Genomic DNA, 27,979 nt, shown 5'->3' on the forward strand with positions numbered 1-27,979 from the left:
GCAACCTGTTAACCACTAGTTAAGAGGAACTAGGGCTTCTGAGTGGGGAGGAAGAACTCCCCGTGGAAGGGTTCTTGACTTGTCCAAGCCTACCTTTTAAGATCGGGCTTTTACTGTGAGGGTGGCAGCCAGGATTTATTCATTTGGGCCGGGCGACGGGAAGGGGTGTCACCAGGGAGTTAAACCGCGGAACTTGGTGCTGAAAGACGAGCAGAATCCCGCTGCAAAGGTACACAGCGGGCACTTGACTCTCTCTCCCTCCGCCCTCCCCCCGCTCTCTCCGCCCGACTCCCAGGAAGTCTTGCATCGCGGCACTTTCTGCCTATTTTCGAAGCCAAAACCCCGCTGCGCGCGCTCTCAGCTTTGCCCCCGACCACGTGCAGCGTGAGAGCAAGAGGCCCCTCGCCGGCTTGGGACAGGCGCAGGGCTGCAAGCTGCCTGTGGGATTGGCCCTGCTTGAGGGCGGCGGGCGGGCTGGAGGCAGGACTGTCCCCGCGCTCAGCCCTCCTCCTCTTCCGATAGTACAGCAGAGCCAGGGAAGAGGAGGAGAGCTGCAAGCTGGCAGTAGCTTCTGCGACGACCGGAGAGGTGGGTGAGGAGAAGCGCTGGCCACGGCACGAGTGAGGGGGCCCTGCCCGGGAAGGACCCCCTTGCCGGCTCGGACGCAGCGACAGCGCCTGGCACCGTCGCTGGCCCTTCTGCCTGCAGGGGGGAGGGGGAGGCCAGCCTACCGCTGCCTCTTGAGGTGTCTGCTGAACTACTTGTTTACTTAGCAGTTGGGCCAGGGCAGGAGCCGCCTGGTAAGCTGCGCGAGAGGGGGCTGCGCCGCTCTGACCCTGCATATGGGACTCTTCCACCATAGCTCGTGAGTGAGGAGCCGCTTAGCACCGCGGGCTCCAGCACTCCTGCCCGCTCACTCCGTAAACGCACCTTATTTTCCACGTTCATCTCCGCTATAGGTTGTCCCTCCTCTTTAGAACCGCTTCTGAACCGACTACAGCTTCCTAGTCCAGCCTCCTTTGCGTGGCTTCCCCCCCGTCCTGCCTGCTTCCATAAACGCATTTTCCTTGCCCTTTACTGTTTTTCTATTTTCTCAAATTCTTTTTTTTTTTATTTAAACCGCAGTATTTTTCCAACACTAACCATCCCATCAAATGCTTTCAGTGCGTGGCAAACGCTCCCAAACTTCGCTTTGCATCTCCATTGCCAAATGCATCTCTGTTTATTTTCTAAAAAAATCTCTCTCAATCCTTGCTCCCTGGATAACCTATTGTTCTCCCTCCTATGCCTGTTTAACTTTGTCTAGCTGTGAAAAAAAAGTCCACAAAAGTTAGAAGCTATAACAAACTTTTACTAACCTCCCTGTTCATGTATGCACAAGTATGCCTGGTTGCAAGCAGATAATTCTTACCACAGCAGGTAGATAATGTGGTGTTATAAGCCAGCTCTTGTGGTACACAGAGGTTTTTTGTGAAGTCTGTGCTGCTCATGCATTCAAATTTTTTGCAGTGTCCACGTATTGTTGTCCTTGTCAAAATGCCATCCCATATTATTTTCCTGTTTAATCTGGATTTACCCGGTTTGTGGAAAATCCAAAAAGGGGAAAAAAACCACAAAAATTGTACATTTTTATTAAATGGGGTGTGGCGATGGTATGGTATTTTGATGAGAGCTACCACATATGGATGTTAACTTGCGTACATGACTAGCACCTCCTTCACAATAAACTGCCAGGTGGAAGCATCTGCAGTCTTTCTTGCCACGTTTCTTTTTTAAAAATCCCCCAAACTATACTTCCCATACCTTACTGTAGCGAGCTTAGTGCTCCCTCGCCCACTTTATGCCCACCAGTTTCCTTAACACATAATCACTAGACATTTTTGTGTGCCTCTCTTAAATGCTGCCAGTTTTACCCACTTTCCTTCCACTCCAGTGATGTCTGAAAAGGACAGTATTGATTCTTCAGTATCCTATAGCATTGTTACCTTGCTATAGGAGAGCCCGGGTTCTGGAGCTTTATGTCATAGGGTTCCCTCAGCAGGGGTCTTGAACCCATCTGTCTGGAACAAGATCAGCTACATGTTGATATGCAAGTTGTGCCTTTTATAGTGCCTGACAGGCAATAATGAGATCGATGCAACTTTCCCTACCCCAACAGGGCAAGACTAGACCTTTTGAATTTCTGTGTTGAATGCATTTATTAATTGACAGGGGCGGGGGGGAGGGGGAGGCGGCAGCTCTGCTTCCAACTTGTAAGTCAGTTTTGTAGCCTTTTGTGTTTCCAATGCTCAGCCACCTTTTGCCAAGGTGTCTGCCTAAAAGCTTCCATATAGTTAAGTGAACACATTACCAGGTACTCTTACAGTTGTGGCCATTTCTTGTTTCCGGCACTAGTTGCCTTCTACAGCTCTATACTAGAAACAGTACCCAGAAGCCGCTGTTGTGGAAACTGCACAAAGCCATGCTCATTTCTAAATTAAATTTTGTGACCTTCATAATATTAGGTGTGATGGAGCTGAAAGAAAGTCTTGATCAGGATCCTTTTGCTTGGGCATTATGACAATTTTCCTCTAGTGCTGAGCTCAGCTTTCATAGTTCTGGATGGATGTGTTTGAACCATTACAATTTGGGCAGCTAATCTTTTCTAGAACAGGTTTGAAATCACCAATCAAGTGTTTCTGGCAGCAGGTAATTTCCTTCTGTTGCTATGGCCTGAGGAAAGCAAGAGAATGCACAGTAGGAATTATGTGTTTATACAAGTTAGTACCTGTAGCAACAAAATTCTACTTTGAACAGCATATAAGGGAGAATGGCATTTTTTTCTCTGTGTGTATCTAAACGTCCTGTCTACCACTTTCCTATTTCCTGTAGGACTCTAATATCCTGTGTCCAGAAGGCTAACATGCTGCCAGAGAAAGACCCTAAAAGGCTAGGGGAGAAGGACCCCAAAGAAGACCCATCGGTCACTCTCTTCCGGGAATATCTGAGAATCAAAACTCTCCAGCCAGAGCCTGATTATGGTAAGGAGGCTAGTTTTTTCAGAAAGGCAAAGTTCAGCTGCAGTCTACTTGACTGTTGTCACTTTGCAGAAACATCAATCAGCAACCAGTGGGACTCCATCTGGAGGCCGGTTCCTTTAGCAGCTGGAGGCAATGTTCTTGCATTATTTGCCGGAGCAAACAAAACAAACTGATTTTTAGAGTTCATTTGAAATGGCTCTGCCTCGCATGTTCTAGCTGTGATGTGTTGAACACATTTGTCATATACGGCACAGTTTAAAAAAGGAAAACCCATCCAGTTGCAATAGGCATCTCTGGGTATATTTGCATAATCCTGTGTTCATCTGTGCTTTTTGTTCCATCTGAAGTATCCTGAGTACAACTTAGAAGTATGCATCAGCACTACCCATTGTTTCATACACTATAGCTTTATTTTCACGTTGATAAGCATGGCTTTCTGTGAGAGCCAGTGTGGTGTAGTGGTTAAGGTGTTGGACTACGACCTGGGAGACCAGGGTTTGAATCCACACATGGCCATGAAGCTCACTGGGTGACCTTGGGCCAGCCACTGCCTCTCAGCCTCAGAGGGAAGCAATGGTAAACCCCCTCTGAATACCACTTACCATGAAAACCCTATTCGTAGGGTTGCCATAAGTCGAATCGACTTGAAGGCAGTACATTTACATTTAGGCATGGCTTCCATTGTCACTCAGCACTTAAAGCCTGTCATGGAGTGTAGGGGGCAAATCTCTTCTCACCATATATTGTGTTTAATTGCTTTCTTTTTGCAAACAGCATCCCATCAGAGCATGACAAGCACTGACTGGTACATTTCTAAGCCACTGTTTCTTTGGGAAGCTCAGAACAGCATTTTAGCCTTATTTTAAAATAAAAACTGAGAAGGGACATTTTTGGACATTTTTATTAAATTGTTAATTAAAATATCCGGGCCAATATATGGCAAGCAAAAATGGTAATAGACAACAATGTTATAATAATACAGTGCAGTACATTCTGCAAAAATCCTTTCATGCAGAGTATCTTACAGGACATGTTAATATGTGTTATCTGACATTTTCATGGGGTTTGATTTGCTGCTCATAGAAGGCTAGTATGTAAGGAAGAAGGTTACGCTAGAGTCCTTTCCCCTGACAACTAGTTTTCTACATGCAGGGGTCTTTTTGTATGATGAAACATTCAGCCATGTGAGCCCCCACCATCTGCATTCTGAAGTGATTCATCCCAGAGACATGGGTTTACTCTCTCAGCGAGAACTTAGCTTTGGTCTCCACCAGTAAAAATTTCCTGTGGACTACATGCCCAAACTTCCTTACCATTTTGAAGTACTAAGATGACTGGGATTTTCTCAACATTAGGAAAATAGAGAAGCCAAAACTGATTGGGAGGACACAAACACAAACAGTAGGACTACATTTCAATACAGTTAAACATGCTGAAGGCTGTAGTCCTACACTCATTTCTCTGGAGTGAGTCCCATTTTTGTATATATGTATATATAATTTTATCTATTAATATTCCAATAACAGCAGTGTGAGTCCCATTGAACCTAGTGGAGTTTATTTCAGAGTAGGTACATATAAGATTGAATTATTAGTCAAATGACTTAAGCATGTTTCTCTATTTGTTGGATTATAGCCTCCTGCCAAAATTCAGAGAACCATTTTAGGAGAACACAAGGGCTTGAGCATGCCAAGCGGGAATTTTGCCCTTTCCCGCTTTGAATAGCAAATCATCATGCTGTATGACAAATTACTTTTGAAACTTTTCAGAGAAAAGTTTGGGAAGCTACTGTTGGAAAATGCATATCAAAAGCTCCAGTGGACCTGCAGAGGTAGTTGCATGTTTTTCTGGCTCTAGGGGGGAGAGGTTTAAATACCCCAGCAAATGAGGCTTCTGTAACTGAAAGAAATATGTTCCTCACTAGGCAAAGGAACAAAAGAAACCTGCTAATCCAGAATGGAATGTTTCACCGTATGCAGGGGAATACTGAAGCTGCAGTGTGTGTGTGTGTGTAAAGCTTCTGTTACTTACACAATTCAATCTATGCTTTGAGACTTCATGTCACATTCCCAACCCACATACAATGCTCCACTGGCCTTAACCTTCCCAGCTATTGCACCTTCCTAGTGCAGATGAGCATCATGTAGATCAGGGGTGAGGAACCTGTGAGCCTTCAGGTGTTGCTGGACTCCAGCTCACATCAGCCCCAGCGGTCAGGGATGATGGGAACTAGAAATCCAGCAACATCTGGTTTACCACAGGTTCCCCACCCCAATGTAGATTGTGGGGGTCAGTTATGCCACAGAGAGAGATCTGGTACAGTATCCCTTTCTGTTCCTTCAGCTGTACAAGTGTCTGGTGGACAAATCCCTTAATACGCTTTTTTCAGTTTCTAGCACTGGCATTCTGTCTGTGACCACTCTGGGGCATTGTTCTCCCCAGGGCTGTTGCCATTTGAAACAAATAATGTGTTCCATATGCTGTTAACTAAGAAAATACTTTGGGAAGGTGTAATGGTAATCTTTGACACCCACTGCTATTCATAGTGTGAAGCAGCAGACATTATTGCTTATCCAAGAAACATTTTGCTGCTTTTTGGACTTTAGTACTGAGTGAAGTCCACGTTCCAGAGCTTACTTCAAACAAGTAGTGCCCCTCTGTTATCCTGAAGTATTAATGAGTCACAAAGTGAGGGGATTTAAGCCTTGTTTTCATGGCAACAGGAGCAAATCTGTATTCATTGAGCACTCAAGTGAGTTAAGGTGGAAGAGAATTTTTGTTTATAGTATACATTGGCTCCCATCCATTTTGTTCAGGCAAAAACTGAGTTGCAGTCATGTGGACTCTTGTCCTTAGTGGACTCAACGATAAGTTGGCAAGTTTACCCTTGCTAAGTCACCTTGTAACCTAGGTTCCTGTTCCCAAATCATGTAGTTTAAAGTAAGGCCATTGAAACCAGTTGGACTACTCTGGAATAAATGGCTTGAAGACTGCAGTCCTAGTTTGGTTGATGCATTTGAATAGCATTACATTGGCCTTTTGAGCTAGAGTCAAAAGTCATATGAGCAGTAAGGTTATGTATTTTAATTGAAAAGACATCATGTGAGAGTGTACTCATGTGTACACGTGCTGCATGATAGCCATTGGAAAGTTCTTTAAAAAGCTCTGTGTGGTGACCCCCTGCTATTGGCTTTATGCACCTGCCACCATGCATAGGTTTCAACTTTTAGCATACACTGGATATGAAATAAAGCTATATTTCAAAGCACACTGAAAGCCAAATCCCAGTCATAGCTGAGTGTGCACATGTGGATGTCATGGGTTTGGGGCAACCTCACTCAGGGCAGTATTCAATTAACTTTTTGCACTAGTGCAAGAGATTCCCCCTCTATCCTCCTCCGTGAGCGTCCTGTATCATCCCCAAATCTGCTTTGGAGGGCTGGGGAAAACCCCAAAACAGATTTAGGGGGCATGCAAGGGGAGGAGAGGGGGAGATCATTCCATCAAGCAAGGAGAAATCCTTGTGCTGACAGAACCTTAGCCTTGGTGCTGTGATGAATACAACTCTCAGTCATTTGTTCATACTGCCACTAGTTGTGTATCTGGATAGTTCTGTGAATAATCTCTAAATAAATCTGGTATTGCCAAGTTATTCTGAGAAATCTTTAGCTTGATACAATAAAGGTATATGAATTGATTTTATTGCAGACATGCACTGAATTACTATCTACATTTGACTCATATCAACTTATTTCATATTAAAGCAAAACAGCTTAATTCCCCCCTTCCAAAAATCACTTAATGCCCCTGATCTGTCATATTGCAGTGTTTGTGTGTACATGTATGGGGCAGAGGTACTCCTCTGCCCAGCTCAAAACAGCTAATCTGGTCTCCACCTGGTGCAGAGCTCCCTGTTCACGGAAGTTCCGGTGGCAGGATTTTCCTTGGTGGTAACCCATAGAAATCCCAACAATGTGGGGTTGCAGTGAGGGACTGAACTGGCCCACTGTCCTCACTTGATAGCATTAGACTTGGTCACACCCTGCTCCTTTTTTGCCCTTTTCCCCATCCCTCCCAGTTCCTTTTCTATTTTTTAATGTATTTTAAATTGTAAACCTGAGGATAGGGACCATCTTATTATTGATAATTGTAAGCCGATTTAGCAGCCTTTTTCAGCTGAAGATCATGGTGGAAAATACTTAGAATAAAATGTTAGAATACTGTTTGGCTGTATGAGATATGCAGCAGATTTTTTTCACTTATGAAGACTAAAAACATCTTCAGACTGGGATGTATGACTTGTGTATGTTAGTGTGAAAAAGAAACGTGGAGTGGGCCATAAATAGTTTATGTACATTTTTCACTCAGTTTGCAAAAGCAGTTAGAGTGTTGCTTACAAAAAAGGCCTCCATGGAGAAAGTCTTGACCTGGATTCATGGAGAGAGCAATACCTGATGAAACCATGTGGTTCTTATGGGACTGTCTGTGCTGCTTTCTTCTGAGACCTCTGAGCTAGGCAGAATGAAACTGTGTGAACTGTTCCCTGTGTCCAAGGAGAGAGGCTATAGGAGGATTTTGCCAGAAAACTCCAGCGCGAAGAATTGCAGGGAGAAAAGATTTGTTGTATATTTTTTGTCCTGTTTTGCTAGAGGGGCCCTGCTGGGAGAAGAATGCATCAAAGGGCACTTAATAATGTCTGCTTCCTGTTTGCTTCCCTGCACTTTTGTTTTGCCCTACTGGGTAAAGGAGGCCCACATAAAAGGTTCTGAAACAGAGAGTGGCTCCCAAAAGGAGGGCTAGCTTTGCAAAAGATTTAACTCTCTCAGGACACAGTCACTATTATACAGATGACCCCATAGTCCTTGCAGAAACGGAGTTTATGATTTCCCATACAAGGAAAATAAGGCAGTGCTGCTCCATGCAAACTTACAATCTCTAGAATGTTTTAGCTTCTCATCATGTACTGGATGACCCATATCACACAGGTGGCTATGCAAGGAAAAAATAGATGTAAGTAAACTTTGCAATGCGTGGAAAAAAAGAAGCACAGGAATTAACAGCAGTGATAAGTCCAGATTAAATGATAATATGTCCAACTAATCCTCAGAGCAATATACATCAAGCAATAGCAGAAGAGCAGGCCCTTTTCTCCCACATCACACTGGGCTTCAGAGAAGAAATGAAATGGGGCAAGTCCCTCTTGTTGCTTTCCCCCTTGCCCAACGCCAGTGCCATCTCCCCTGAGGTCTCCCCTTGTGCCAAGTTCAGAGTTGCAAACTTGCCACTGGCACCCTGGTGAGTGGATTTATGGAGTCCTCATTATAAGCAAATGCTGGAATGACATCCTAAAAGTTTATGAAATATTCCTTATAGTTCATAGAATGTTATAGATTTGACACATACCCCTCCCCCATTATGAGGGAGGAATCTGTTTTAATACTTCATGATCTAGTTGGCATGTTATCAGAAAGAGAAACTGGGGTGCAGCATTTTGGATAAGAAAGGTTAGAACAGTTATATTCCAGCTGACAGAGTGCTGGATGGACTTGGGAATCCCTGTATGGCTCAATGGAGGATAAGGCTATCAGTAGCTACTAGCCATGATGGCTATGCTGTGCCTCCATACTCGGAGGCTGTGTGCTTCCAAATACCAGTTGCTGGAAACCACAGAGGAAAAGAGTGCTCTTGCGCTCGGGTCCTGCTTACAAGCTTCCTATGGGCATCTAGTTGGCCACTGTGAGAACAAGATGCTGGACAAGATGGGCCATTGGTCTGATCCAGCAGGCTCTTCTATTCTTATGTTGAGCAGATGGCTTTGGGCAAATTGCTGTGTGTATATTTCTACATAAATGCCTGTTATTAAAAATGCTCAGCAGAAAATACTTAAGACAGAGAAATACTATACCTTATGTAAAACAGAGGAGTCAAGCAAGTGACCTTTGGTATATGCTGTAGAGATATGCAAAAAGGGCCAGTTTATGTATGCAAGATGCTTTCCCAAAAATAATTTCTTTTACAACCTTGTCCAATGTGTTACGCTCATTTGTTGTTCACATCTGGGCCAATGTTCTACTGTTTGTAATGGACAAGGGGGGCTTGGGAGGTGTTGTAGAGGCTATGCTAATGATGTTTAGTGTGTTTTAATGGATTGCTTCTTATATTGTACACCACATTGTTAATATCTGGTTTAAGGGCGATAAAGAAATGTTTTTAGTTAGTACATAAATAAAATAAATATTATTGATTGAAAGGAGGTTGAAATGATGTGTTGTGTTGACATGTGATTTTAATAGTGGTTCTCCTTCTTTCCAGACACAGCAGTGAAATTCTTAGAGAGAATAGCCTCAGAACTTGGCCTACAGTGTCAGAAAGTGGAGGTAAATCATGACATCATTGTCCCTGATCTGGGTTCCATCAGGATGTCTGATCATGTATGCCAGACTGATTGTTGCATAGTCTCTCAATGCTTATGACTTGGGAAGGAGAGGTGTCAGTAATCTGTCACACAGGAGGGTTTTGTGCTAAAGTCAATGGTTAGTGGCTTCCAAGGACAATGTTCTATGTACTTACCTGAAATATTTCTAGACCTCCCTTCATCGAGACAGGTTCCAAAGTGGTGTACAATGGGCATGAATAAAACTATTCATACCAAATGTAAATACAATGGAACATCAATACTCATAATTAATTAACAAAATGAGAGGCAGAAATAAAACTTTAAACCTATAATGCAGAAAGAATTATTGTAGCACAGAGGTTGTCAAATTGGATATTGCAACAGTACATGCCTTTTTAGTTCTGTTCCATCTGCTTATTCTATAACCCTACAAGATGGGCATTACTTTACTTTCTTGAATTGTGTTAGTGTTTACAGTGTCATCTGCTTAAGTGTCTGGAATAAGAAGGTGACATTCACATGGGCAAAACATCCACAAGGCTCCTATTAGTCATGGGTGAGATCAAGATCATAATTTGGGTTCAAAAATTTGGAATCACTGCATTATGTCTGCAACCTAATATTTCCTTGTGACCTCAGAAATGTGCTCTTTAACACTTCTCAAAAGAATATTCCACAGTTAGGGCCTGAGTTGGCATTAATCAGTCAATACCCTTAGTAAGAGAACGCTGCCTATGGTGTTAATCATGTAAACTCTCTCTGGTGATAATGTTTTTTGTGTTATAACAATATTGGTGTCCATGACCTGCACCTGGTACGGAAACTGGAGCCAGAGTAAGAGCTGCAGATTAATGACTTTAAAAGAGAGCCCTGCAAAGTTCCAGAGGAGACTGAGAGACTTACATAGTCATTGGCAGCTCCTCCTCCACCTGGTCCTCTGCTGGGTCATCATGTGTAGCTGGGTCTTCTCCCTCCTCCTGAGCAGGCCTTCCTCCCAAGTCAATCTTTCTACCCTGGCAAGAGAACTATTTGACAGCTAAACGGGCACCCTTCTGGCGACTCTAGACTTCCTGTTAGGACTGCTGTTGCCTGCGTGCCTGAGGGGGAGAATCAAGGCTGGATTTAGGATGGGGTCAAAGGGGTTCTTGGGGGGGGCAGAGAGGAATTCCTGAGAGAGAACTCTTCAGACTGCCTTTGAACTACTACAAGTTTCTCCAGTTCTTCAGTGGTAGCAGTTCTCCACAGGACCCCAAGCATCTTCCTCCAAAGAGATCTCCTGGGGTCTGGGACAGGATCCTGGTTGACTGGTAATTATGCATTGTGTTCTGTAGAATACTTCTCATGTGAGCTATCTGCTTGTTGGCAACAATGTGTCAGTACACATGAAAACTTTCCCACAGTATGTAACAAATAGTACCTTTGAAAAAAGCTTTTGTGGAGAGTGGTTATGTGACTACTGAAAATAATTAAATAATACTGATCTTATAATTGGCAGAATACAGTTATTATTCCCACTGGTGTGGCAAAGCCTCCACTGTTTAACCAGATAGGTCAAACTGTGCTCCACTTATAGCTACATCTAGACATGGATATAAGATCACTCACTTGCGTGTGTGCGCACAATCAGTTTGCTCAAATCAATTTCCCCACCAATCTGCAAGTTACTATTTTTTTTAAAAAAAATCAAAATAGGACATCAAAGGTGCCTTCAAGTTCAAAAATTTTATGAATGTATGAAGTTCACTTTCATTTTTGTTTTTGTTTACTTTGCCACAGCATTGACGGCTGAATTAGGTTTAGCTTTAGTGATGTTGAGCCAGGTGCACATTCTCAGCTTAACCTACTTTACCTGTTTGTGAGGATAAAGTGGCAGGGGAGGGGGAGAGGAATCATGTACGCTGGCCTGACCTGAAGGGTGGGATAGAAATGTAATAAATGGTTCCATTTTTTTATTCATTATGTTCTCTTGGTCTATATGGTTCAAAGTGGTGGGGGTGGGGGAAGTGGCTTCAGGTTTACTCTCAGTCAACCTTTTGATTGAAGCCATGCTGTTGGATGAGTTCTGATAATGCTAGTGTATATCGGTTGTTTATAATTTGTCACAACCCTCTTGCAGCCTCTAATCCCTTGGAGAGCTGGCTATCCCATTAATCTGTTTTTACCAGCTTCTCAGTCTGTTCCTGAACAGATCCATCCTGACCTTTCCAGCATTATGTGCTGTATTTAGACTGATCACTGTTAACAATGAATGTCATGCAAAAATGAATTTGTTTTTGTTAGGAGGAAAAAGAACTGAATTGTGCAAGAAAGGTAACTTTCTCTATTCCTGTGTACAGATGAAGACCAATTTTCTCCAAATTGTTAAAATGCCCCTTATAAATAGGTCATTTCAAGAACTGGAATTTATTTCAGTATTTATCATGATAGACTTATTTTTGGCTTTTCCAAAGGTCTTGTAACTGTTATGGACTCAGTCTAGTGACCTGTGGGATCTCTCTGGGTTGGAAATTACTGCATTTTTATGTCCTTGAAAATCAAACTTGGGGAGCTGCAAGGGTGAACCTGGATCTCTGGAAGCAGTTTGGAACTGCCTGATTTGGCAGTAAGAAGACTATATGCTTGCTTATATTCTGAGGTTCATTTTGATTCTACCTGCAATGCTGTATGTCCCATCTTCACCCTTGCAAACAAGTCCATGGAAACTACTCATTCCATAAAGTTCCCCCCACCCACACACCCATTTGCCCTACATGTGAGTTGTTGAAGCAGTTTTCCTAACTGGTCACCTTAAAGTACTTATTTTCCCACAAGTGACCAAGCACGTAGCCATTGATGAAGCCTGAATTTGCACAGCACCACCTTAAGACTCCAGTACATTTGCTGTCCCTTGGTTTCTTGTTAATGGAATCATTCTCTTGCCAATTTGAGAAGAAAAAATAAATAAAACTCAAACTCAAAAATGACTATGAAGTCTTAGCTACAAATAGGGGAAAGAGTTTGAGCCAGAATAGGGCTTCTTTTCTCTCATAACCCATCAGCCCTTCTTGCTATCTCACTGTATTTCTTTTAGAAAAACAAGTTTCCAAGTATTCCATACAGCTCCAGAGATAGGCTGAGCAATCCCCAACTGCTTTAATGTTCTGTTGCAGGTCTGCCCTGGCCGTGTGATCACCATCCTGACCTGGAAAGGCACAAACCCACAGCTCCGCTCCATCTTGCTGAATTCCCATACAGACGTGGTACCAGTATTTGAGGTAAGGAGGGGACACCTTGGATTCAGGCTTTTACATCTTGCTGCTGCCTGTGATGTTTTTTCTGGGAAAGGGTGTTGGTGTACGAATGTGTCCTTCAGAATGCTTTATAACAGCCTGGAAACATTGCTCCAAGAAGATAGATGGCTGTGTTATAGCCCACCAGATAATCCTCCACATTAGCTTCTTTGTTTTGAATCTACAGAAGATGCAGGTTATAATGCCCATATTGATGTGATGCATTTTCATTTATATATATCATTAATGACTGTGTCTTCCTGGGTGATTAGTAGCACAAACAATGGAGTTCGCACACTCTTTGGGAATAAAAACAGGTGAGGAATGAGATGCAGGATAACTTTGACTGAGCACTATAATTGAAACTCAGTGGAAACCCTACAAGTTTAGTTAATTGTAGTCCCCTGCTTTATACCAGCAGAGTGCCACCTACAGAGGAAAATAAAGAATTGTAAGCCTTTAGAAGGTTTCTGTAATAGTTAGCTAACCATGATGTCATTTTTACTTGTATTGGCATCAGCATGTTAATACAATTGTATTAACCCATCAATTGTACATAGGATAACAAAGAAGATGTGGATGGATGCCACCTTCAAAAAGGACCTTGAATGTCATTGTCAAGGTCACATACAATTGTGCAGCATGGGTCAGCCTACGTTTTGGAGAAACCTTCTGAAAAATTTACCTATTTGGACATACTGTGTCCAAAAATGAATATAAGGAGTCTGCTACCAAACATGTAATATTGTGGAAATCTGTCTTGGAAGAGTGTAGTGCCATAAGGTCTTGAATGACAAAAACACTGAAAATTATGCCCAGAACATAGCTTAAGAATGCCATACTGTTTTAATTACAGTAGGGCCCCACTCATACGGCAGGTTAGGTTCCAGACCCCCGCCGAAAAGTGAAAACCGCCGAAAAGCGGATCAGCTGTAGTGCGGGGGTCTGGAACCTAACCCGCTGATCACACTGGAGGAGAAGATCAGCTGTAGCGCACTACAGCTGATCTTCCCCTCCATCTTCCCCTCCTCCTGCATGATCAGCTGGAGTGCGGGAGTCTGATCACCCTGAGGAGGAGGAGATCAGCTGTAGCGCACTACTACAGCTGATCTTCCCCTCCTCCAGCGCGATCAGCTCAAGCGCAGGAGTCTGAGCACACTAGAAGAGGAGGAGATCAGCTGTAGCGCTCTACAGCTGATCTCCGGCTAGATCAGCTGGAGCGCGGGGAGCTCCAGACCCCCTCCATCTGATCACCCCGCTGGCACCGTATTAGCGGAACGCCGAAAAGTGGGGCCTTACTGTATCTCATAAAATTATTTAATGCCTATTACATATTTGTTAGCTAAGTCATTTACTACAATTTGGTGCACAGAATGTCCAAGCAGGGTTGATATTTACAAAGGTATCACCATTAATAGAGTGGAGAGCATATTCCTTAGAACAGTTAAATGTAGTAGCCAGTGAAAGTTTGCAAAATGACTGCTCTGAAAGGTCATCCCTAGTTTCAAAATGTTACCAAATCACACAGTAGAACTCTGATTCCAAGAATTCTTTATCCACAAATGAAATACCTAAATTGCTGTCCTTTTTTTAAAAAAATATTATCTGACATTACTAGCCAATGAGATACCTCTGGATGAAAAGCAATGAGCATTTCCTCATTTGTTTTCTTAGATGACTTAGATGGTGTCAGGATGACTTTCTTGCAGATGTTTGCTTACTCTTAAGTTAGGCTGAGAAGACTGAGGCAGGACCATAGCTTAGCGATAGAGCACATGCTTTGTATGCAAAAAACTTCAATCAGTGGCATTTCCAGAAAGGACTAGAAATGACCCCTGTCTGAAACCCTGGAGAGCTGCTATCAATCAATAATACCAAGCTAGATGGCCTGACCCAGGCTGTGGGCACCCTAGTCACCTACAGCAAAGCATTTTCACTGGCCACATCTGGAGGAGAAATGGGTTGATCTGCCGATCCATTGCAAAATCTCTTTGAAGCTAATAAAAAACCACACACACAAGCTGATCCCACCAGGTTTTACAGTAAAAAGGGGTGGGGTTTGACCAGCATTGCGTTCCCCCGTTTTCAGAAAAGAGGTGGAGACGCACTGGAACCAGCAGAACAGTAAGTGTTGCTCAACCTTCAGTGTAAAGTAGTTTCTAAAATCTGTTTTACTCTCATCTAACTCAGTCTAGACTGAATCGGTACCCCCGCATCACTTTAGGTATCACTGCTCTTTCTATAACATCAGGGAAATGTTTCTGATTGCCTCTGTAACAGAAGTGATTTGGCCCCAAGATACCATTTGAGAGCTAGAAATAACATTTGAGAATCTTTCCCAAAAGGACTTGAGGGATCCAAGATGTGACAGAAATCTGCATTCAAAATATGTAGCCTTTTCCTGTGCTATAGTAGTCAGGGTGCCATATTTGCGAACGTCTCATGTCTTCCACCATTCCCGTCTTCCTGAGTTGCTCTGTGCTGCTTTCCTTCCTACAGGAATATTGGCGCTATGACCCCTTTTCAGCCTTCAAGGATGCTGAGGGAAATATCTATGCACGTGGAGCCCAAGATATGAAATGTGTTTCCATCCAGTAAGTCCATTCAATAGCCTTTTCACTTCCATGTTATGCAGTATAGCATGCATATGTTAATCAAGAGGGCTGTTTCACCAATTTTACCTTGGAGTATGATGGGAACGAGACATGGCTGAGAAGATTGTCCCATCCTATCACAGTTCTGCAGAGCACTCGTTTTAGTTACATTCTGCATAAATCTGCAGTGAGTGTAGAAGTCAATGATTTAATCCTAATTAGCCAGTGAATACATATACCCGTGCCTTGCATAAAATGGTAATGGGTTCAGTGCCCAAAAAGTAAAGTGGCATAAGCAGACTCCTGATACATACAATTGCTGCCTGAATAATGTGTGGTTGTTAAATCCTGCAAGCAGGAAATATTTGTATGATCTTTTCAGCCATTCTCTTTAAGAGTTAATATAAGCCGTCGTCCTTGTCCTGCTGTGCCCTGCAAGGCGTGTCTTAGGAGTGAGGGGACTCTGATCCAGGCTTCAGCTAGCTGCGGTAGCCTCTTCTAATCATTCTCCACCCCCAACACATACACCTCTTCCATTTAAATCAAATATGTTGTCTTTTTGACAGTTTCTTCCCATGCACAATCCTGACTGACAGTAAGCTGTACGCCCGCCATTTACTTGAGAAACTCCAACATGGCTAGAGCAAGATCTTATCCTAGCTGAGGAGCAGGCCAGTTTTAGAGCGGAACGTTCCACTATGGACCATGGGCTAGTTCTCCAACATCTGGCCAAAAAATATATGGCTAAGCCTCGGGGAGCCCTTTACTCGGCTTTTATCGACTTCAAATCAGCGTACGATTTGATACGCAGAGACAGACTATGGGCGAAGCTTGAGTCCTCTAGCATTGACAGGCATCTTTTGTCACTCATACTCTCTTTACATGATAATACCTTCATCCGAATAAGATGTAATAGTGCCAGCCAGTTATCTAACCCCATTCCCACCTTTAGGGGACTTAAGCAAGGGTGCATTTTAGCCCCTACCTTGTTTAATTTCTACATCAACTCTTTGGTTGAAAGTTTGACCCCGGCCTGTTCTCACCAGCCCAGGTTGTCCCAGAGGCCCCTCTCCATACTCCTGTATACCGACGATGTAGTCCTTTTATCTCTTACATGTATTGGACTAAGACGTTTATTAACTGCTCTTGCCTGCTTTTGTAGGGAAGAGCTCTTGACAATTAATTATGATAAATCCAAGGTCTTAGTCTTCTCTCGAAAAAGGGTCAAGCATCGTTGGCAGATAAATGGGCATCCAACAGATCAGGTGGCTTCCTTTAAATACCTCGGGATAATATTACAATCGTCTGGAGCATGGCGACTCCAAGTAAAGAGCACCATCGTAGATGCCCAGAAAAGTACGAAGGCACTTCTTTTTTTCTTTTACACTAAAGGGGGTCAACATGTTCCTTCAGCAATTCAGATCTTTGCAACTAAAGTTATTGCTCAGCTGCTTTATGGATCACAGATATGTGCCTATGACAACTGTACTCCTTTAGAATCTGACCAAATCAAATTTCTGCGAGCTATTCTTGGCATACCGGGATGTGTACCCAATTCCATTGTGCGTTTGGAAGCCGGGCTAACCAAGTTAGAAACTCGTATTTGGACGTCCAGAATAAACTTCTGGTTAAAAATGATGTTTGCTCCTGTGGGCTTGGCTCCACTCACGTTGTCTGGTGCTTTTCAGTCCAAATGGATGCGGTCATTAAACAAGAAGTTACTGAGCCTAGGCTTTTCCACTTCATCTATTCTCACTCTTGGTTACTCGAGAGCAAAACCAACTATTTCCGAACGAATCTTAGACTCAGATTTTCAAAACCATCTAGCACAGGCTGCACTTTATCCTGATCTTAGGTTTAACTCAAGACCATTTGCCCCCGCTCGCTATCTAGCTACCCTGACCATCCTGAAGTTTAGGAAAGCATTCACGCTTGCCAAGTTCAATATTTTACCTTCGGCACTCCTGGATGGTAGGTTTAAAAAATTCCATATGCTGAGCGGTTCTGTCCCTGTGACCAAGGGGCAGTTGAGTCAGTGGGCCATGTTCTGCTTCATTGTATATTCTATTGTGATCTCCGCTCAGATTTACTTACTCCCATCCTACGAAACATACCTGGTAGGGACGAGGCTTTTTATGTGGATTTTTTGCTATCTGATCATACTCCGCAAATATCAGCAAAGGTAGCTAGCTTTTGTGCTGCTGCCATACACTGTAGAAGTAATTTGATAAATGCATAACTAACCTTAGATACAATACTGGTTTTAAAATGAATTCGTTTAAGTATTTTAATCTGGTTTTAAAAGGTAACTGTCTAGCTGGATTTCTTCTTTCTACTCCTTTTGTATTTTCATATTGTATTTTACATGCTGGTCTATGACCGAAATAAACACAATCAATCAATCCTGACTGAGTATAGGCTGAGCATTTCTGGGTCCTCCCACGATACCATCAGCCACTAAACCAGGCCCTTTTCTTTTCAGGTACATAGAGGCCATCCGGAGACTGAAGGCCGAAGGGAGACAGTTTCCACGAACTGTTCATATGAGCTTTGTCCCAGGTGAGTTACAGGATACACAGTGAAACTGATTATGTCCTAGCATTGGCTCAGATCAAGAGGATCAAGAGGTGATTGGGTGATCCAGTTAGGACTGGGGAGATACTCTTTCCACAGGCACATTTCCTGCAAGCTGAGCTCTCTTAAGGAAACCAATAGAAGCTGCCTAAGTACTTTAAATATTTTCAGCATAAATCTTCTGCAGGTTGCTTTCTCTGCATTGGTTTTGGTGATAGCTAAAAGCACATATGTATGTCCCCAAAGGGCTCACAGTTTAGTAGTTAAACGACTTAAGGAAATAAAGTAGATCAATAAATGGAAAAATTACACTTTATATTGAGGGAAAATTATTCTGATTTAAAAGCTCAATTCTTTCCCATTTTTACAAATGCTTCCTGTCCCTAATATTGTCTCCTCCCTCCCCATTTCATTCATCCCCTTTGACCAAGCTGTGAAATGCCACTCTTTCTCCGTCCTCAAATTCTCCTCCCATAAGTCAGCAGCAATAGTTGTGGCTGATGTCCCTTCATACCCTGTTCAGCTGGTCAATTATACCAGACAAATCCATCTAGCCTTCTAATCCCTGCCACACAAATTCTCACTATAGTTACTGTCCTCAATCCCCTTTTGATAACGAGTTTCTCTCTTTCATACACGCAGACTGCCCTTGTTTTCTGCTTTGGTGTCTGTCTGTTCAAGAGCCGCTACAGAGTAGGAGTGGAGGGAGTGGGACCAGAATTTTATACTAGTTAGTAGCAGCAGCAGCCCTGGAGGGTAAGAACACCAATAGCTACTAGCCAGGATGCCTGTATTCAACCTCCACTGTCAGAGGCAGTGTGCCTCAGAATACCGGTTGCTGGGAGTCACAGGTGGGGAGAGTGCTGTTGTGCTCACGTCCTGCTTGTGGGCTTCCCATCAACATCTGGTTGGCCACTGTGAGAAAAGGATGTTGGACTAAATGCTCTGGTCAGAAAGAGGTTGTCTTTGCTCATAGATCCTGGAATTCGCAGCCCCTCCTGTTCCAGTACCATCCCTGGAACACTAAAGGGCATCTGCAGAGGTTCTAAACACACAACCAAGAGGCTGGGCCAACTTAGATGTAAATGGAAGATCTGTGTTCTCCTCTCCTGATGTCATTTCTTTGGTTAAAACAGTTGTAGTGCTTCCTAATTTGGATTAAGGCCATGCAACTGGTGGTGGCAGGTAACTCTTTCCCTTACACTCTTTCCTTGACTTAAATTGCTCCCTATCACACTCAGCAAACTGCTACTATTAACTGCAGTGTGGCTTCCTCTTTTTCTCCCTTCTCTGCAACATATAGCCACTTCAGAAGGGTTTAAATTGAGGAAAGAGTGTAGGAGCTTTTAAGTATATAAAAAGACATCAAAGGGAATCCAAGCACAGTTTCTCCTATTGCACATTTCTTCTGGACCTCTATTGAAGCCCAATTAATCAGGATACTGATACCTGATGTTCCTGCAGCCTTTTCAGAATTAGACTAGGCTGCAGTTTTCCTGGACCTTTTGAGAGCAGACTGAGTGGTTCCTGCTAGACAGCGGCAAACAGGTTGTACATCATAGATCTTGGAGAACAGCATCTGTGTGTTGTGTCTTTGCCAAGGTGGGTCACCATTGTGAACTGAATTGCCATGAACAAAATCTATAGGTTCCTATGCGAACTCTGAGTTGTAATAGACTATTGGTTCCTTTCCACTCTCAAATATACAGATGTGGTTGGCTGGAGAACAAAAGTAAAGGGGTTTGTTTTGCAACACCACTTAATTCCTTCCCCCCCCCCCTGCAGATGAAGAGATCGGGGGCCACAAGGGGATGGAAATGTTTGTGAAGCGACCTGAATTTGCAACACTTAACATTGGCTTTGCCTTGGATGAAGGTGAGAATCCATTGCCATGGTACTGAGGAAGCCATTTTGGACTTGAATGTATGATACAACCAGTCTGTTTGTTTTGCCTTTCCCCTTGTTGATATTATCCTTCGTGATTACCTGGACTACTTTCTCAGCACTTGTGATTGCCTGAGAGAGAGAGATTCTGTTGGGCTACACACTTGCTGTCCAAGAAGAGCCATCTGTGCAGTCTTGGTGAAGATCCTTTGTTTTGCTGGTACAAGGATAATGATAATCTCACCTGCATGAGATTAATGAATGCACAGCCGCTTTGCTGGTGGTATGCTTCCTTATCAAAAGGTGCTGCTGAAAGCCTGCTGTGTCTTCCAGCTAAATTTGTTATTTGCTTCTTCCATTCTCTCTCTCCCTCCAGGATTGGCAAACCCAACAGATACTTTCACTGTATTCTATGGCGAAAAATGCCCATGGTGTGAGTATAATGTGGGATCCCATCTGCATGTGTGTTTGCATTTTCCTCTCTGTGACCCATCTCTGAGCTTACATGATGTTTGCTTGCATTTTCATTACAGATCTTGAGAGATATATCTTTTAAAAAGTAAGAATTGTTGACATGTGTCTTTATTGTAAAATAGTAATACATGTAACCCTTCTTAAAACTGTGGGGCTTTAGGGAGGAGCCAGAGCAGATATTGAGCATTCAATTGGAATTGGCTTGGAACTTCATAATTCTTAGCTGCAGCTGTTATTTGTATTCACAGTTACATCACTGGAATGGACTTGGAATTTTAGACCTCAGTCACATCTTGTTTGAGTGGTTTTGTACCTTGGAATTTTCAGTAACAGCTTGTAACTTGTGAATTAGATAATTTTACAGTTTTACAATTGTCTGAGCTTTGGTGAAAGACAGCATTCACATGCAAGTGTTGACATAATTAATTTCATGAATTATCTGAAAACTCAGAAATACATCAGTGAGTGTTGACAGATAATATAGATATGATTGCCACAATTTGTTGTTGTATATCTGTAAAAGGGAGCAGGGATACTTACCTAGTAACAGAATATCCACCATTTGTTGAAATACTGTCATAAACCTGGTGTACTACAGCTTACTGTCATTATTTCCCTTCCCAGCTGGCTTTACCTCACATACCCTCCCCTTCATCCCTGCTTTTTCTTCCTGCCTTCCTCTCTATGGACTACTACCATCGTCTAGTGTCTCATCTGTACCCTTACTGCAGGCTCCTTTATTCTTCCTCACTTTATTCCTGCGCTGCTGTAGTCCATCCCTGTTGCCTGTTAGTAAGATGCCTGCAAATGGGTGGGCATAGATAGATAGATAGATAGATAGATAGATAGATAGATAGATAGATAGATAGATAGATAGATAGATAGATAGATAGATAGATAGATAGATAGATAGATAGATAGATAGATAGATAGATAGGGAAGTCTTCATTGTTCATCTATTTCTGGAGGCAGTAAAACAGACGGGACAACAACTAGAGTGATGTTGAAGGAAAAATTTATCTGACTGAATACAGGCCAAAGCCCGTATAGAGTCTGTTCCATGATGGTATTTTTAGAAAAACAAAACCCCTTACTTTTCCACCACCCAGCACATCCACTCAGTGTCATCTAACAGAGCATTTCTGAACAGTGAGGACCTGTTACGACTTGCAGATAAAATGTTCTTGTACCTACTCTGACTTGGATCCATGTTGTATGGAAACTAGCACAGAGGTGTCTACTCCACCCTTCTTACTCAGTTTGTAAGAGACTGAGTACCTTTTGGTTTGTTCAGCTGAGGATGAGGGCAGGATTCTTTGAATATTCAGCATAATGTTGATACATGGCATTGCATTTTACAATGTAAGCATTTGCATGCTATTTAGGTTTTGTTTGTTTGCATTCACTGTGTTGTATATGGGGCTCTTAGGGTTGAATACAATATTTTCTCTTATATGTATAGAAAAGGTGAATGCAATATGGGTACAAACGATGTATGCAGCTGTAGTTTTGTGTGTGCTTTTTCTGCAGCAGTACCCATTGCTGAAGAAGCAAGCCTGCTATTCAGTTGTAAAAGCAGTTTGTTTCTTCAGCAGCCGGGACTGTAAAAAAACTGAACAACATTCTAGTTACTGAATGCTTCCTCTCTTCTTTGTGCATGTTGATCCTTTGGATTGTGGCATACTTCCTCTAAAAGATATGTGAATGTGGCTCTCATTTATTGTAGTAGATGGCTGTCAAGGTATTACTCTCTCTACTTTCCTTGTGTTTCATGTTCTTTGCCTCCCCTGAATACCTGCAGGGATTAAAGTGAAGGTAGAAGGGAACCCAGGACATGGATCCAGATTCATTGAGAACACAGCTGCTGAAAAGTTGGTAAGAAATTAGGATTAGAGGCAAGGTGGAGTGAAAGGTGAGGCTGCTTACATTTGGCATCAAGAAAGAGTCAACTGCTGAGATCTAAAAGCAATCCCTTGAACCATCTGAGTTGATGTGAAAGCTATTTTCATAGACCATTCTTTGCACAAGCCACAGTACTGGCTGTAAATTACAATCTCCATTCCAATACCATCCTGTCAAGACTTGCTGAAAGACATATAGTCAGTAGGGGGCACTAAAGAGCCAGAGCACCATGACTGAAGACATCAGAAGTCCAGTGAAGAAGCTCTGGCCTTTTCCAGGTGAGGAAACTGAGCAGCAGAATGGCAACTGACGCTTCTAAGAGCCAGAGGACAACTTATATACACCTTTGCCCCACCTTAATCACTCTTGTCTATTTTATTGTATTTCAGATATATATTGTAAGGTGCCTTTGAGAATTCTAGTTTGTAGGCAGGGCATAAATATGCCAAATAAATAAAGGGAGGGATGTAGAAGCATTGACTGGGGGATATGTGGGTAAAGTGTCCATTTCCTTTTGGCCTGATGTCATCCAGCTATTGGAACATCTTAAAAACATTTGCTCGCTAGGATAGACTATGTATTTATGTTTCTATGTCACTGCATTTACTTTTCTGCTTTCTTGCCCATAGCACAGAGTGATCACATCATTTCTAGAGTTCAGAGAGCGTGAAAACCAAAGGTGAGAAAAAAGGCCCCTATGGGAACCCTGTCAGAGTTGGGAAAAGGGCCTTGCCTGACCTCTATGGCTCACGTTTATTTACTCATAGAATGAGTAAATAAAAGAGAGACTACATCACAATATGAAAGTCTATGCCGCAATCCAGAGATCACTGGACAAAAGGATGTTTTTAACTGTAAATATTTTTAGAATGTGTTCAACTGATTTTAGATGGCGGAGTTAAAATTGTTTTGTTGATGTCTTTGTCGCCCTGGGCTCCTTCAGGAGGAAGGGAAGGATATAAATTGAATAAATAATAATAATGAACCGGTTCATTTCCAAGTTACCAAAGCGCTTCCTCTTGTGCTTCTGCTGACAAACATATTCCATAAGAGGGATTGTGTTTGTCAACAGAAGCACAGCAAGGGGGAAAGTGCTCTGGCAACTGAGAAGTGAACCAGTTGATTGTGGTATAGTCCTTCATAGGTAGCAGCATGCTACATTAGATAAAATGAGATGTCCCACTACTTACTTCCCCATTCTTTAATCACAAATGGTCATGAGACTAATGGCAGATTCCCTAGAGTCTGGCTTTTTCTTCCTGTGACTGCCATTGAACCTTTACATGACACTGGGCCCATTGACTTCCTTGGTTTTGTCTGTTGTAAAATGGAACTAGGAGCCCTTTGTCTTAGCGATTAAATGAATGAGCTATGCCTGCAGGGCCCTGGTTCATATCCCAAAGTATTACCATGTTAACGAAGAGCTTTTATGTTTTATTATTAGCTGCATTATTTATGAATTGTTACTGTTTATTATCTGCTATTTATCTTCCTACCATTTTTAATGTGCAAAGGGCTTTAAGTTTTAGCTTGTCCATAGAAGTGAGACACAAATCCTTGCTTAGGACCAATTCTAGTGTTATTCAATGGACCACAGTGGTCCATGGCTTGTTATAGTCAGAGTGGCTGTAGTTCATGAGCAAGATCACTGTTTGGCAAGGGCAAGGATTTGTTATTGCAGGAATGAGGGACCTTGGCTCCCCATAAGTTGTTGGGCTACAGCTTCCATCAGCCCTAGTCAGCATGGCCAGTGGTTAGGGACAAAAAGAGTTGTGGTTCTCCAAAAGTTGTTGGACTACGTCCCCCATCCCAGCTTTGCAGCATTCATCCTTCACTCTTGGGAACAATACAGAGTGATCAAGTGGGGTGTGTGTATGTGTCCAAGCCCATTTGTAAGTTATAGTATGAGAAAGGGATGTGCACTCCACATTTTGTAGGTGGGATATTAGCTGCTCTGACTATTGAAAATGCCTATTGTTCCTACATATAGTTGGAACAGTGGTCTTAAGCCAGCTGGTTTTTCACTGTCTGAGACTTAAGAAGTAATTTAGTCCAGAGTTTCAAAGAGGTGGGGTGAAAGTCTTTGTCCTTTCTTTCCAACAGGTTGAAATCAGAGAAGCACCTTACTTTAGGTGACGTCACCTCCCTCAACCTGACCATGTTGAATGGGGGCATCTCCTTCAACGTGGTCCCTTCTGAGCTGTCTGCTGCCTTTGACATCCGCATCCCACCCACAGTGGATTTAAAGGTACAGAATCCAGCCATTGAGAGAAAGGGAATGGTGGCCAATTTTCATTCTATGGGATATTGCCCAGAATATGCTTACCAGAAAATGGCTGGAGTGTATGCTGATTCTTCCTACTGCGGATTGTATCACCTAGAGCTCTTGTTCCCAGACTTCTTATATTAAAAACTGGTGAAAACATTCTACAAAATACTGTAAAACATTAAAAATATTTTTTCTTGCATTAGTTACAGCTGATCTGAAGATATCTTGCAACCCTTAATGGTTATGATTAGGAGAATTGAAGTGGTGATTTCTTTGCCTGTAACTTACCTCCGATGATTCTCCCATTCTACTTTTCCTCCTTGCACTGAAGGATCAACTCCAGTTGCAGGACACTCCTCCAAAGCCTGCAAGAGACGAGGGAGGCAATTCAGGAAAGAGCTGAGGGATGCTTCCGAGATTTAGTATGGTTCTTAGCCAGCATGGATCCTTGGATCAGTGATTAAGCTTACTGTTTACAGAGCACTTGATTATTTTTATTATTATTTGTGGGGGAAGAATTCTGGTTAACTGTGATAGGAAGAAGTGCAGATGATTCTGGGATAAATCTGGAGGATTGTAGACTTATAGATAAATGGAAATCAGAATTGTGGCCAAGAATAATTCTGGACAGGCTAAGTTTATGTCACTGCTAATATACCCAAAAGGAGAGGACCTTTTGCAGATGCCATCTCATCAGGAGGCCCATTCCGTACAATGTATACTGCCTTCATATATGTATGTAAAGGTACTGTACGTCATTTGTTTCATACAATGTACATTGCCTTTAGTGTGGCAGTACTTACCCTTTGGAACTTTCCCGTTACATACAGATCAGACTGGCGCTGTCTCTGTTGCCTTTTTGGCGCCTATTGAAGACTTTCCTATTTTAATAAATTGAGGGGTTTTTTTATCCCAGTCTGTTATCTGTATTTGATTTGAAATTGTTTTTATTGTTAGAACTCTTCAGGATGTTTCATAGGAAGCAATTCATAAATGAAATAAATAATATTTTATGTTGGTTTGTTTCTGCTTTACAGGCATTTGAGGAACAGCTCTCAGCCTGGTGCCGGGCAGCTGGGGAAGGTGTTACCTATGAGTTCCACCAGGTAACTGCAGAGATGAGGGAACAGTCCAGCAGCCTGTTCCTGTCCCTTAAATCTAGGAACATAGCTCAATTTCTGCTTGTGGCTCTGGCCTTTTGTGCTGCTGCTGCCTCTCTTTCTCCCCCCCCCACCCTTGGGGCTTCTTTCTCTCTAAATACGGCTGCTCTCCTATTCTACCATGTGTCCATAAACCTCTTGCACTCCTGCTGCTGCTGCTGCTGCTGCCAAGCCCTTGCCACAGACTCCTGCACTGTAGGTGCCCTGTTGCCTCCTCCAAGTTTCACTGTCTACCCTTTTCTTTGGGCTAGAAATACACGGATCAGTCGGTGACCTCCACAGAGGAATCTGACCCCTGGTGGAAGGCGTTCAGTGGCACCTGCAGGGACATGTGAGTAAGATGCCATATTTCCTCATTCTTACACTCACCCTTTTTTTCCTTTCCTTTTCAGGACCCCTGTTGAGGTTGGTGGGTGTTTCCACCTGCTAGACACAGAGGGAACTGTAAACACAACATCATTTTTTGGGAATCTAACATTCAGGCATTCAGAAAAAAAGACTCCCCTTAGGATCTGTATAGAGAACAGGAGAATGGCTCAATAACCCACACCCTTCCCAGCATCTCCCCCTTTGTATCTTCTGAGGCACCCTTTGCCCCATTTTAAAAATGCTCACCATCTGAATTCTGCCTTCAAACAGCTTGGAGCTCCATGGTAGGAGAAAGAAAAGGCTAGCTCAACAATGGGAGCTCCCCTGTCATAGTATCTCTGTCTTCTCAGGAACATGAAGCTGAAATGTGAGATCTTCCCTGCTGCCACAGACAGCCGGTATATCAGAGCGGTGAGTACAAGGGGATTTCCTCTATGTATTTATCTTGTCACTTGATTTCTTCTCTTCTGGTACTCTGGCTGAAGTTTTGCTGTCTCCTTCTTCTCCCACTATGTTGCAGGCCGGACACCCTGCTATTGGCTTCTCCCCCATGAACCGCACCCCTGTGCTGTTGCATGACCACAATGAATTCCTGAATGAGCAGATCTTCCTTTGTGGGATTGAGATCTATGCCCACCTCATCCCTGCACTGGCCAGTGTCCCTCCTCTACAAGCAGAGGCCTGAGGTGGTCTGAGCAGAAGGCAGCAGTCTGAAACCTGGGGTGGGAGTGAGACTAGCTAAAAAACTGCATTGCTTCCTATTTTGAGATGGGCCCCTGCTAGAGGGGAACGTAGGCTTTAGATGTTTTGACTTGGGGGCTGGTGGCTTGCTGAGATCACACGCAAGACAGACTGCGGAGTTCCAGCATCCCTGAGTAGTATACAAGAGGCCAAAGCAAGCTGGAAGCAGAAACCAACACTTGACACCAGCACATACAAAGTACAGCTCTGTAGTTGTCAGGGACTGGTCCTCTGCTCTATACCAAAGCACTTCTAGTCAGGATCCTTGTTTGCACAGTTCCTGCAGCAGGTCCAGAGCTCCTACTCTTTATCATTAACACCTATCCATTTTGAGGTGAAAAGGATAATCCTCAAGCACCAGGTTTGTAAGACTGAGGTTCTCACTGCTGAGGCTTCTTTGGATGCATAGCAAATTATTGTTCCCCTGTCATTGGCTCCTTTTGTCCTCAGCCCCCATTACTCCAGTGCCTCTCCCTTCTGTCCTGTGATTATCATGCGGGGGGGGATCCCTTCTCCATGTACCAAACCCAAGGGCAAAGCAACTGGAGAAGCAGAAGTCCCCTAACCTGCAAGAATAATTGAGCTCCCCTGTCGATCCTTCTCTTTTGGGGGAATGCTGTTGCTTGACACCTGGCTGTTTTGCTGGCTTTCTTGGTTATGACACGTCTGGTTCTCAAAAGAATAGTTTCAGATTTTCTGTGGGAGTCCAGCCACCATAGAAAAGCTCAAAAATTTCAGCTTTATTATCATATGATACAAGGTGTTAGGCAAATCACATTTTGTCTCTGTGCCTCACTTGTAGAAGAGCATAGCATGATGGCACTGGTGCTTTGTCATATGAGATCCTCCTCTGGAAAATGATGATTCTGAACCAAGGATGAAGGGAAAGCCAGGTTTGGCCTTACTGGGAGCCTCTCTTCCCCACCCACCAAAGTGAGATGGAGGGGGGGAGTCTTCATGAATTTTCAGTTCTTGGAATGGAACAGCAGAGGTGCTGGCTGCAGCGTGCTGCCTTAATTTTCTGTTGAACTGCTATCTTAACAAACCACTACTGACACATGCCATACAGGTAAGAGGTGAATGAAAGAGATTTGGCCAGTGGGGCAGCCATCTCCACCTCCCCTCTGAAGTATGCCACAAGGAAATGACACTGTGTTACGACACTGTGTTTAGCAAAGCATTTCCCTTGTTTGGGAAGATGATTATTCACCTATTGCTACAATATAAAGCCTTCATCTGTAAGTACATTCTCAAGATTACATGATTTTTAATATTTGATTCTTCTGGAATTCCATAGAAACTACACTCACTAGCATTGTACATTGG

The 27,979-nt window shown here is 43.1% G+C and overlaps 1 protein-coding gene across 2 annotated transcripts; it reads left to right on the forward strand.

Annotated features, from left to right (window-relative positions):
* Window positions 1-416: 416 nt before the first annotated feature.
* Window positions 417-27,931, forward strand: ACY1 (aminoacylase 1). 2 transcript variants are annotated; one of them, XM_061617923.1, is made up of 15 exons: window positions 417-588; window positions 2,872-3,020; window positions 9,333-9,397; window positions 12,567-12,671; window positions 15,186-15,280; window positions 17,763-17,839; window positions 19,640-19,729; window positions 20,115-20,171; window positions 22,014-22,087; window positions 22,744-22,793; window positions 24,218-24,362; window positions 25,421-25,489; window positions 25,795-25,874; window positions 26,263-26,323; window positions 26,433-27,931. In XM_061617923.1, exons 2-15 carry the CDS (start codon window positions 2,903-2,905, stop codon window positions 26,595-26,597), a joined length of 1,251 nt encoding a protein of 416 aa, XP_061473907.1. In that variant the 5' UTR covers window positions 417-588; window positions 2,872-2,902; the 3' UTR covers window positions 26,598-27,931. The 2 variants fall into 2 exon arrangements, with proteins under 2 accessions (XP_061473907.1, XP_061473908.1); XM_061617924.1 differs by lacking the exon at window positions 417-588 and adding an exon at window positions 613-800.
* The last annotated feature ends 48 nt before the right edge of the window (window positions 27,932-27,979 follow it).

This window comes from Rhineura floridana, chromosome 3, assembly GCF_030035675.1.
Source record: "Rhineura floridana isolate rRhiFlo1 chromosome 3, rRhiFlo1.hap2, whole genome shotgun sequence".
Taxonomy (NCBI): domain Eukaryota; kingdom Metazoa; phylum Chordata; class Lepidosauria; order Squamata; family Rhineuridae; genus Rhineura; species Rhineura floridana.